The sequence below is a fragment of the Verticillium dahliae genome, genomic scaffold, assembly GCF_000150675.1.
Source record: "Verticillium dahliae VdLs.17 supercont1.24 genomic scaffold, whole genome shotgun sequence".
Lineage (NCBI taxonomy): Eukaryota > Fungi > Ascomycota > Sordariomycetes > Glomerellales > Plectosphaerellaceae > Verticillium > Verticillium dahliae.
Window position 1 is genome coordinate 288,880 of NW_009276937.1, and position 12,399 is coordinate 301,278.

Below are 12,399 nucleotides of genomic sequence, written 5' to 3' on the forward strand. Positions count from 1 at the left end.
ACCGATGCATGGTCGAGAAAGAGTAGCGCTGTTGTATCTGCTCCAGGGGGGGGGGGGGGGGGGGGGCGAGGGGCCCCCCCGGCCCCCGAAAAAAGGGGGCATTTGGGGGCCCAACAACGAGGGCAAAAAAAAAAAAAAAAAAAAGGGAAAAGGGGGGGGGGGCCCCACCCACTGAGATACCTCTCTACCAAAGATGCCTGTACTTCTACAGCACGATGGTTGGATGGGTACATCCTCGACAGTTGGGCAGTTACTCCCGCCCGTGCTGGCTTGCTGGCCTGCTGGGTCGTGCCTTGCTGGGTCGTGCCTTGCTGGGTCGTGCCTTGCTCCAGGGGCCCTGGCTGGCCGGTTTCTTGCCTTGATTGCCCTAGCTGTGCTGGGGCTTACGGGCTGGGGTACAGGGGACGAGGGAGGAGCCATGGTTACGTACTGTAGGTTATTGCTCGCCTGTCCTGCCCATCTTGGCCCCGACTTCCCATCTGGATGCCGCCCAGCCCCGACTCGTCGCCCTTGCGACCTTGGCTCGAAATGAGACAGGTAGGCCAGGTCAGCATGTCTAGGATCGCCGAAGAGGCAAGCTCCTTCGACCAGTTGCTGTCGCTCGCATGCCCCTCCAGCCTCGCGTGTCCTGGACGAAAAAGGGGACATCGCCCTCCATCGGTTTCCTCGACCAATTCCAAACACCAATTCAACGACAGCGCATAGGTTGGTCGTGTGGACCAACAACGACTCCATCCGTCGCAAGACATCCAGGGATCCAACATGCCATGATGGGATGTCCCCGGCTCGTCGCCCACGCCGTCGCTGGCCCACCCACCACCATCATCGAATGTCCTTGCCGAGAACGGGCCCGCCCTGTTTGTGCTGCCCGATGGTGAGCGCCTGCCGGCTGCGTCTTTCGATAGTCGCCGATTGCCCGACGGGACGGTACTGTATCCTACATTTGTCCGTCGCGGGACGACGAGGCACCCCTTTCCGCGTGTTAAATAGTGGAAAGACTAGTAAATAGTATTGCCATCTTCTAATATGCGCAGTAGCTGCCACAGGAAGTATGCTACCAGGCCCTGTCCTTTCGCTTCGCACGCCCGCTCGACACAGCAATTGCTTACAGGTGAGTGCTGTGCGAGTGAGTGGCGGCATGGTTGATATTGGATAATTCTATGACCAGGCCATACAGTCTACATCCTGGTATCAGCCCTCTTCCTCTGCACAGACCAGATCTTTCTGCCAAACAGACGAGTCCGAAAAGCACTGACCCGCCCTGACTGTGAGACTGCATGCTCGCCAGACTCCATCCATGTCTTGCTTCTTTTCTCGCGATGCGAGACCGGAACTGTTCTAAGGGGGCCAACTTTACAGCTCTTCGTCCCCAAGGAAACAAAAAAAAAGATCACTATGCATTGCGTCAGCGTGGGGGTTTCCTCTTCGAGCTCTTCTCAGAGAGTCTTCACCCGTTGCGTTGCTGCTTTTGGGTACGCGCACTGATCTAGGTACTATGAGTGAGCTCTGGGTGTGTCTCGACGATCCCCCCAAATAGATGGTCCCTTGAATGGGCACACGGACCATTCGCTACCTTAGCTTGGTCGGTCGCACCCCCATGCCCGATGACTGGCGTGGGCTGGCGAGCATGGATCAGGGGTTCTTCTCAACAGCGGGATTCTGTCGTCTTGAAGAAAGAGAGGGTGTGTGGTGGGACCATGCTAGTTCCCCCAATCACCAACCACTAGATCAAGCTTCAGCGACAAGTGATCATCCATCGGTCGCGAGGAAGAGGAAGAGAGGGGGTCTAGTGTCCATCCCTCCATGTCTCGTCGTCAATCGAGGCGTGCAGGTGTCCCTTATGACCCAGGGCATGGTCTTAGAACGCTCGAGCAATACATATACAGTACCCCGAAGCAGAGGATATATGGCCGTGACATGGACGAGGGCACAAGCCCGTGAGCTTCCCTGGCCTGGACGAGCCAAGGAAACGCTTATCTCGGCAAGCCTTGATACAGGCGACGTAGATCCGCCTAATGGGCTACCAAGGTCACTGTAGCCGTCTTTAGTCTTACCGCCCCGAACGGCATCCCAGGAGCCGTCATTGACCGTCGACCTGTCAAGGCGGTTATCAACATGTCGTCGATTTGGATACTGAAGTTTCCGGTGTCCAGAGCCTGCGGGTTTGGCCGGACCCCCAACGATGATTTCGAGAAAATGTCGATCTTCGGGTCCAGGCCAATATAGTGTGCAGGGTGAAGCCTCGGAAAAGGCTGCCCTCCGTAACAGCCCTGTTTGGTTAACACGAAGCGCTCGATACGCAGCGCTCAAACTGAGGTACTTTTCCGGCATAGCCTGATTAACGCATCTCCGTGTGGGCGGCAGAAGACCGCCAGAAGAGTGCTAGCGATTTACCGCATTGTAGCTCGCCTAGGGTTTCCAAATATTCGGGAAGGGGGTCGCATACACGCGACGGGTCGTGAATACCACGGTGCTTTTCTTGTCTTTGCTTTTGCTAACAAATTCAAGCGATCTGCCGTCGATTCGAGAAGATTGCGAAGCATGCTGTGACTCGGTGGTTCACATGAAGACGTGCTCACGTGCAGGTCAACGCTGGAGTCTGACCACAGTATGGCTGTCAATAGGTAAGGTCCCTAGTCTAGCTTGTCGTCATAGGCAGAACGAAAAGTCGTCCGCGGAACGAACGGGACGCTGGTCATGTTAATATCTACGGCGAGCCCGACAGAAACTTGTGCAGCTGTAGCAAGGAACATCCCAAGCTGCTGGCCAGTGGGTTGAAGATGCATATCTGGACCAAATCCTGCGATCAGAGCGAAAGAGCTGCTTGGAAGACATCTCGGGACTGCTAGAAGGTACATGGCCTAGGCTCCGCGATACTGGCAACACCGAACACAGACATTCTGTGACGTGGATGCGATAATGCAGCTCCTAGAGGATCGACATCAAACCAGGAAGAAGACAGAACGGAATAAAAGGTCCTATTTCCGTCACGGGCAGCACGAACCAGAGGAAGGCTATGAGCAACCGATCACAGTAACCAAGATAGCGTACGACGAATATCGAAGTTGTGATGAAGCGCTGCCTGATCAACTGGCACGGGTGGGGGACACCTGACCAGTGCACTCCGTTGTGATTTGTCAGGCCGGCCTCCTTTCCTGACCGAAAAGCAACAAGGCCAGCCGCCACCAATCTCTAGCGGCATCAACAGGCGGGAGCGCTGGCAAAAGGGGCGCTGATCGCACGAGCTGGGCGATCCGACATGGCTTGGGACCCGGGACTCGGCGCTGCGAGGGGGACACCAGCCCGGTGAGGAACTAGATTCAATCGAGGGATGAGCTCAAACCGTTTGGGCAACTTGTCTGAAGAAGTCAAGTCGAGGCGTCCAAAGAAAGTTTGGGGGTTTGATCCACCAGGCCGTGGGCGTGGGATGCGGCGGATTGAAAGCGTGGGTGGCCATCCAGATCATTACGTGGAATAACGACGACCCAAGCTGTCGGGCCAGCCAGTCGTTGAACAAGACGAAGACAATTTAAGATGGATTGGAAGTCGACATGGACGCCAGGAAAAGGTGAGCTGGCTTCGACTCATCGCACAATTGTCGTGCTTGATCTGGGTTGTCATACTCCTCAACTGCAATTGTGCACAGGTTCGGCGGGAGGCTTTTGGCGGGCTCTCGGTGGACGCTGCAGCCTGACGCCCCTTGATGCGAAGCGGGACCGAAGCGACTTTCAGTGAGCCGAGCCTGTGTTCTGCCTCGACAAGAGAGGAACACGAGAGGTAGCTGAGTTGCGTAGGGCGTAAAAGCCACGGCCACGGTTCTACCCGTCGTGCTGGCCAAAAAATGCTCGAGACTGCTCGGGGGATTGGTTCGATTGAGGCCGGCGGCTGGTGGGATCGAAAGGGTCGAGATTCGCTCGTTACTCGATAATCAAGAAGCCTGCGCTACATTTTCGCAGAATAAGTGACATGTCAGTCGTCGGAGGCACCGGTGGGGGGAAATTGAGTGATGGCTGAGCCAACATTGCAGGTGACCTGCATAATAACGAACGGATGGATAGATCCAACGCGCGTTGCTTTGGTGTTGGTAGGGGTTGCGCGGTGCCGGACACTGCATGGTGCTCCATCGAGCTGCAGCTGCTGGTCATGCTGATTGCCAGGTTGTAATGTATTATTCGCACTGTTACCTTAACAGACGAGTCGGCTGGTCGTTACTCTGGAGTTCGTGTCGGCCCAATGTACCGTAACAGCCATTGACCATGAATGAAGCGTGTCATTTCTATCAACGTGTTGAAGATCCAGCCATAGCAAAGCCTGAAGACAGCGAAGGCGACAACTCAATAATCCGAAAAGCCTTTCAGCCGCGCTAGAGGAACGATGTTCAAGAGATGGCGTGGTCTTGCGAGGGTTCTATTGATCGGCCTCGACTGACACGAGGAACCGTTCGTGCCGGCGCCACAACCGCAGGTGCAAAAAGCCATGAGCTCGCTCGTGGAAGGACGCTGGACGATGCAGCCTTATTTTTGTGAGTGGAGGGCCGAGCAGCAGCTTCGTCGGATTGAGTTGACCTGTGGGTGATGCGGCCTGCTCATGCACAAATAAAGAGAGCTGTGACTGACGACAGAGTAAGGAACTGGAGAAATTATGGAATTGGCGGATGCCAATTTGGATGTCACGACGGATGGGAAAGTGTACGGCAACATAGGCACCTGCTGTCCGGGCCCCTCCTCAGTGCTGTGGCACCTACAACGTTGGTGACAAAGAGCTTGCATGGGCGAGGAAGCAGCCGCCAGGCAGGCAGCCAGGCAGAAGGTCCCCCCGCAAACAGGGGACCACCTTCCCGAAGAAGGAGACGAACCGCTTTGCCGTGGACAATTGAACCGAGACTGACGTCGAGTCAGCCCAGTGAGGTGCGAGGTCCCTGGCCTGGTCTGGTCTCCTGGCTAAGCAGATTGCCGTGTCCTGCGCCGGCGCGAAAAGTCAGGGCCTTCAGTCCCTGATCTCGTCCTTGCGCTACCGGGCCTGCCCACCTTCTCCTCCTTTAACTGCCTCCTCAACTCTGCTCCTTGGGTCGAAATCCTGCCCATACGAACTGTCCACGGCTCCTCAAGCATTCGGATTTCTTGCTCGCCAGTCGCACGCCCGTCCCACACTGCGCTTCCCTACTTTGCCCTCCCCTCCCACAAGAGCGTGGATCGTCGCTCGCTTCGACCACTACCACGACCATGCCCCCAGCGAAAACTGCCAAGGGCGGCCATGATGACGGCAAAGGAGACTCTGCAGGTGCCAAAGAGAAGAACGGACACGGCAGCCACCTCACGAACGGCAAGATGCGACGAGTAGCGAGTGCTACAGGTGGTTCCCAGCTCCGCGAGGTCACCAACGCCAGTGCCTCCAAAACAACGACTGCAAAAGAGGAGGCAACCCCGCCGAGCGTACGCAAATAACTCTCCGCCCCTCTGTGCTTCCAGCCCTGCTAACACTCGCTCTTCTGTCAGATCTCTTGGAAATCCTTCGACCGCGACATGCTGCATGCCTACCGTCGCGAACACCGACTCGACACACCTACGTCCTTCTCCAGTTCCTACCGACACATGATCCTGTCACAACCGGGCTGCATCGGCCTCCACTCTCCGACAATGGCCCGCAGAAGGCAAGACAGGCGGCAGAGCAAAGAGCAGCTGGCATTGGCGGTGCGCAAGCATTTCAATGGTGCGGGCATCCAGGAGAACGACGCCATTGTGGACTTCATCCACAGAGTACACAGCCAAAGCTTGACCCGGGCAGACAAGCAGCGAAGGCCACCCCCAGCACTGGATGTCGAAAAGTGAAGGCATGGCACATGTGTTTGAAAGAGCATCTGGATGATACCCCTCAGGTTATTGGCAGAAAGGGAGCGTGGGAGGCATTGCGGACAAAGAGCTTGTCATGTGCACTCTTTGCCCCTTCATGATGCCGTCGGCGTTTTGGTTTCGAAGCCCATCTCGGCACGGCACAGCAACGGCACAGACATGGCAGGTCGACATGAATTGCAGCGATCATGTCTGCGTATGAATCTTCTTTGATATCACGGGCGTTTGGGGACATTTACAGGGGTTTTTTTTATACTATAATCTCCGCAATTGAAGACATCTTAACATCTCCTGCGTCGATTTTCTGGCTCGCATGGCTTGGATTTCTCAGCCATTTCGGCTAGAGTTGGCTGGTGACCTCAGGCTCGACCTCCTGACCCTGCATTTAGCGGGCATGGCGCGTCATAGCTACGACCATGCCGCCCCTCGCGCGTGGGTCCTGGGCAGGTACCTACCTCCCCCACGAGCCCAAGGTGAGAGTCTAGGTACCGGACATGCCACAGCGGCCTGCGAACCACTGCAACGCCGTGGGATACCGCTGACGCGAACCTGCCCCTCCAGCCCGCCAATTGCCGCTCGTCATTCTGGCCTAAGGTATCCACCCTCGGCTTAAGGCCGGCAAAGAAAAAGTTGCGATGTCGTCTGGCGGCACCTTCGCATCTGTGCACAGGCGGCAGGTGCACCCAGAGGGTCGTCAGGAGTGTATGGGACCTCAACTCGGCTCAACTTTCGAACTCGACAGAATTTCCTCGACTCTTCTATCAACGCGGTCACGACACGCTTCGCACCATCCCACCAACGGCATACTCTGCATATCACTACACACTCGTTTTGTTAGATCTGCGCATCTGTCGCCGTGCCTATTTTTTCAATGCTATTCTGACTAACAGGCGTTCGACATGAACACAAGTAGTCTGTTAACCAAGGCTGCAGCGGCCCCGAGCCGTCTGCTTCCCGTCCGAGCTTGTCGACGACCCAAGTTGGGGGAACCTCTCTGTAAACATGCGCAGATTCACACCGCAGCTTTTGCAGCTTCTTCCAGGCCGTCTGTTCGATACCTGTCACCTGCGAACAGCTCGGCCCCATCTTCGAAACGAGTATGTACCGTCGCCTTCCCTGCCTCAACCTTTAAAAAAAAAAAGTGTCGTCCGCTGACTGCCACGTCCCAGGCTTTCCATGCATCGCCAACCAACCTCGCAACGAAAGACCCGTACAAAGCACTAGGAGTCGGCAAATCAGCTTCGGCTTCCGAGATTAAGAAGGCCTACTACGGCCTCGCAAAGAAGTATCATCCCGACACCAACAAGGACGCCTCGGCCAAGGAAACATTCGGCGAGATCCAGTCCGCCTACGAGATTCTCTCCGATCCTGCGAAGAAGCAACAGTATGACCAGTTCGGCGCCGCCGGCTTCGATCCCAGTGGTGGAGGTGGACCCGGTGGCTTTGGCGGAGGCGACCCCTTTGGCGGCGGTAATCCCTTCCACGGCTTTGGAGGCCAGGCCGGCGGCGGGTTCGGCGGAGGCTTCAACTTTGACGACATCTTTTCGGCTTTCACGGGCGGTCAGGGCGGACCCTTTGGTGGTGGTCGCGGACGCGGTGGACGCAACCCGTTCCGCGAGGAGGTGCTTGTCGGCGACAACATCGAGGTGCACGCCAGCATCTCCTTCATGGAGGCCGCCAAGGGTGTCGCCAAGACTCTCCACATCACGCCTCTGTCCACCTGCGGCACCTGCTCTGGCAGCGGTCTCAAGGCTGGCACGAAGCGCACCGAGTGCAAGACATGTCACGGCACCGGCACCCGCGTGCACACAATGAACGGCGGCTTCCAGATGGCCTCGACGTGCGGCTCCTGCGGCGGCACGGGCTCTACGGTGCCCCGCGGCGGCGAGTGCAAACCCTGCTCTGGCAACGGTGTCGTTCGCGAGCGCAAGACGATCACTGTCGATATTCCCGCTGGTATTGAAGACGGCATGCGCCTCCGCGTCGACGGTAGTGGCGATGCGCCCGTGACCGGAAAGGCTGCGGACCCCAACGTGCGCGCGCAAAAGGGCGACCTATATGTCTTTGTGCGCGTCGCATCAGACCCCAAGTTCCGTCGCGCTGGCTCCGACATTCTGTACACGGCCAATTTGCCCATCACGACGGCCATGCTCGGCGGCGAAGTCACGATACCGACATTGACAGGCCAGGTCAACGTCAAGGTGGCCACCGGCACAAGCACGGGCGATCGCCTGACGCTGTCAGGCATGGGCATGAAGAAGCTCAGTGGTCGTGGCGGATCGGGCGATCTCAAGGTCGAGTTCCGTGTCAGCATGCCCAAGTATCTCAGTGCCAACCAGCGCACGCTGATTGAAATGCTGGCCAACGAGATGGGCGACAAGACGGCCAAGCGTATCATGAATGTCTCGCCGACTGGGTAAGTCGCGGTGCTCATCGGCACTCACACGAAGGCAATCACTGACATGACACAGATCGACCGTTGACCCTGACGCCTCCGACTCGCACAAGAACGAGGGCTTCCTCAAGTCCATGTGGCACACTCTCACGAACCACCCGGCACACAACAAGTCCGAAACCGACGCCAGCGGCAGCGGCACCGGCACCGGCAGCTCGACTGACAAGCCGGCCGAGAAGCCCACCGAGAAGCCGGCCGAGAAGAAGGACGAACCCCCGAAGAAGCCAGACTCGCCCTGAAGCACTTGCCGAAATTTATAACAAGACAATGTACCATATTGCCGGTTGACCTCCGGCTCAACGACCAAGCTCCCCACCCAAAATGAGAAACCTATTCCAACACATGGAAAGGTGGGACCAACGCACCACGGTGCCGTACCACCGACAGGGTCCGTCGTTTCGCGCGGTTCGAGAAGCCCGAGAACAAGAATCAGGAACACACACAAACTCCCCCTACCGACACCCACCAAAAGAGCTGCGCCTGGACGAGAGGGCCGCGAGCAATTGTATACCAGGGTTTTTATCTTTCCTTCTTGATCTTTGTACCATAGAGACATAGACGGGGACGGCGCCGACAGTCTGGGAGCTGGCGGGGCTGCTCTTGCGGAGGCTACTCACACCTCATTGTAAAACTGTTAAATCTGTGTGACGATTTGCAGAGTGCTACGCAGTGTGATGAGATGATGGCACTGAGGCACAGCGGGCGATGGCGTAGTAGTACTTCGACCCGTTGTTGCCGATTTTGAGGTGAACCGAAGAGAATGCAACACCGTTGCTACGTCCACGATCTTGGATGCACGGTCAACATGCTAGAATCGACGTCAAGCTCAATTATGGCTGCTAGCTTTGACTCCGTCACTCGCACAAACAGGGAGAGCACGACCGTTACGTTGCGTTTATCCTCTTGGCTGTCCATTGATACTCCATGTGTATATGTATCGTCTAGATGTCAAACGCCCCATGACGCCCGACACATGCAGAGTCCTCCTAATTTCCACACCCATCTTTTACCCCCAATCCACGCCCCAACCCATTCTTCTACAACTATTTCCACGCGTTCAGCCCCGCCCATGGGTCGTTACCCTGTCCCGGCTGTGCGCTCGATGGATGTCCGCTCTGTGGGTAAGCGCTGTTCGGGTATGCGCTCGACGGGTTGTTTTGCTGCTGCTGCTGCTGCTGTCCGTAAAAGGTCTGCTGGGGTCCCAGGGGAGGAGGGCCCGGGGGAGGAGGCGGCGGCACAAAGCCGGGCGGCATCTGGCCTTGGGAAAGGCTGTGCGAGTGGCTATGCTGCTGTGGTTGTTGGCCGCTTGACCAGCCGCCGTACGGTTGCTGACTTTGCCCGAAGGATGTCTGAGTTGGCGGTGGTGACGCGGGTCCCCGGAGTACTGTGGGGCCGAAGGTCGACTGGTGCGGGGGTGGAGACGTAGGCCCCGGTGTGCGGCCGTATTGGCTTGGGTTGTAGGCAGGCTGGCCGTATGTGTTCGCAGACTGCGGCGTGAAAGATTGCGTATTGGGGGGTGCCGCGAAGCTGGGATACTGCTGCTGTTGCATGCTCCTCTGCGTAGGGGGAGGCGACTGAGGGACCTGGTATTGGCCTTGGAAATTGGCCTGTGGGTATCGAGGTACCGAGTTGGAAGAAGAGTTCGGCTGAGTGAAGTTCAATGGGCTGGGTATTGGCCTGTTGGAAGGTGGCTTCTGCCCAGAGCTATTGGGGTCCATCGACATGCGCTCCATCAACCCTCTCAGGCGCTCGCGCTCAGTCTCAGCATGCGAGTCTTTGCGAGTCGACTTGTCTTGTTCGATCTGGTTGAGAAGTTGTGCACCCTCGGATCGGCGGTTGTTGACAAACGTCTCGACGTTCTTTTCCAAGCTTTGAACCGTCTCTTTCATCTCGGCGTACCAGCGCTTCGCGCCCTGAAGGCCGGCCGACAGGTCGAGGAATTCCTGGTATGCACGCTTGTACCTGTTGATAGCCGATGCTCTTTGCCTTTGGATTACCTCGTACTTGCTCTGTTCAGATCGAACCCGCTTGTCTTGGAGTAGAGTATTGAAAGACGAGTTGAGTTCCTTCATGAAGGCTGATTGTTTTTGGTTTGCCTGAAGCAGTCGGTTCTGCAGAGGGCGAAACTTTTCGAGCTCCGATTGGAAGAGCTGTTGCTCATAGTTGGCAATATTCTTCTTGTTGAGGATGAGAATTTCAGAAATGTCGTCGTTGTGGACCTGATGCGATGTTAGCTCTGTGGCAGTGTATACACTTTTCGTGACAAACCTGTTCCTTGAGATCCTTCAGGGTTTGATTTCGTTCCCTCTTGACGAGATTCAGTTTCTTCATGACCTCTTCCACCAGTTTGATCTGTTCAACGACAGAGGGGCCCCCTTCGTCAAAATCGGCGTCCAGGAGGTTCGGCTCGTTCCCCATGGGACTGACGGCGCTGCTAGACTTGGAACGCGCCTTGTTCACAGCCCGCCGAAATAGTGCATCCACCTCACCGTTCCGCGATGCTTGACGCATCTCCTCAAAATCAACCTCATTCTGTCTCAGCTTGATGGACAGCTGATTGTCGCTTCGGGAAGCCTCTTCGAGTGCCTCGCGGTAATTGCGAATATCGCCTCTGAGAGTTGAGGTAAGGCGGGAGCTCGGCTGCTGCGACCATTCATTCTCGTACTTGGACCTCATTTTTTCACACACAACCTCCTCCATGTCGAGCTGTTTCGTGTTCCTCTCAAGCAGGGACACGATGGTTTCCTTCTCTGAGCGAAGTAGCTCAAATATCGACGTGGGACTTTCGTGATTGGCAACATCCTCACACCATTGCCTGAAGTCTTCGTCTGGGAGGACGTCCTGGTCAAACCCGCCCTTGAGAACCTGAAGCGCGCCAGGTAACCTCAAGTAGTCTAAGCTTGCGGCCATTTCGTCGTTTGCAATGTCAACCTTTTCGGACTCGGCTCGAATGAGCTTTGCTTTTTCCTCATCGTACAGACTGGCCATCTCCGTGACAGCGAAAGGCACGATTTTGGAGAACAGGTCCGGGCCCGTGATGCGCTGAATGTCCTGGCCAGCGTAGAGTTCGCTCACGGGAATCGGCTTGGCAGCTGGCAGCTTCCCGACAGGGGCGAGGCTTGCCTCCGCAGGGACGGTGTGGTGGTAGATGTAGTCGTTGTCCTTGATTAGCTCTCTAAGCTTTTCCTGCACCGTGGCGACGTGGCGTTTTGTCGATTCGGCCAAGATGCCGCCGGTATCCGACGTCAAGTTGGAGCTTGGCGGGCAGTTGCTAGGGAAGTTGCTCGCTGATCTATCGGCATCCTTGGCTTGGGTCTCGGCAAGTTGCAGACGTGCTATTGCAGTTCCGTATTGGCCAGTCTCGGCATCGGTGAGTGCTTGGTAGTACTGGGCCATGGAGCTTAGAAGATTCGATTTGACCTTCTCGTGTCAGCAGAGTCAACGATGGATGGGAGTACTATACATTCATACCTGGACCATCAGGAGCCAGACCCTCTCGAAAATGCCTTTATTGACATTCTCCTGGGCGCCCTCTACTGCCTCCTTGTACAGAGAAGCCGCCTGGCTCGCAAGCTTGGCCAGCAGGGCAATCTTCTTCTGGTCCGCCACCTGCTTCTCGAGGAACACCTCTTGCGCTTGCGCCAGGTTGATACTGATCAACGTCTTGACAGTTTCCCGGCTCAGGTCGGAGGAGGGGGCGTGTAGAAAGTTCTCGTTGATGTAGGTGAACATGCCTGCAGAGGCCTGAAAGTTGTGGTACGCCGTCTTGAGGCCGGATTCGTCGGCTCTCGATTGATGGGCAGCATAGCACGAGAGAACAGCAGAGATATTGAAGATGATAGAAGCTTTCTCAAAGGCGAGAGAGTATTGCGACGTCAGCTTATGGGTGAAGGCGTCATACCTGGTGGCGCCATGTCAGCACGGCGTCATTCAAGAAGAGAGATGGATGCATTCAACATGTAGATATAAATCTTGATGTGTAGATCTACAACTGAAATCTCTAGCCATGATCTCCAGATGTCCATATAGCTGTATAACATGTCTCTACCGGAGTATCTGTATATACAGCATCCCGATATTCGTGTCTGTAGCGAT

The 12,399-nt window shown here is 56.2% G+C and overlaps 3 protein-coding genes across 3 annotated transcripts; 2 read left to right on the forward strand and 1 right to left on the reverse strand.

Annotated features, from left to right (window-relative positions):
- Positions 1-5,222: 5,222 nt before the first annotated feature.
- VDAG_08966 (uncharacterized protein) lies at positions 5,223-5,828 on the forward strand (the record flags this gene model as incomplete). Its single annotated transcript, XM_009656769.1, has 2 exons — positions 5,223-5,432; positions 5,496-5,828. The coding sequence occupies 2 exons, from the start codon at positions 5,223-5,225 to the stop codon at positions 5,826-5,828; spliced, it is 543 nt and encodes a 180-aa protein (XP_009655064.1).
- A 784-nt stretch (positions 5,829-6,612) lies between these two features.
- VDAG_08967 (chaperone protein dnaJ) lies at positions 6,613-8,543 on the forward strand (the record flags this gene model as incomplete). Its single annotated transcript, XM_009656770.1, has 3 exons — positions 6,613-6,946; positions 7,019-8,265; positions 8,321-8,543. The coding sequence occupies exons 1-3, from the start codon at positions 6,749-6,751 to the stop codon at positions 8,541-8,543; spliced, it is 1,668 nt and encodes a 555-aa protein (XP_009655065.1). The 5' UTR covers positions 6,613-6,748.
- Positions 8,544-9,347: 804 nt separating this feature from the next.
- VDAG_08968 (vacuolar protein-sorting protein BRO1) lies at positions 9,348-12,329 on the reverse strand (the record flags this gene model as incomplete). The annotated part of the gene is made up of 4 exons (XM_009656771.1): positions 9,348-10,523; positions 10,573-11,724; positions 11,776-12,205; positions 12,262-12,329. 4 exons carry the CDS (start codon positions 12,327-12,329, stop codon positions 9,348-9,350), a joined length of 2,826 nt encoding a protein of 941 aa, XP_009655066.1.
- Positions 12,330-12,399: the final 70 nt, after the last annotated feature.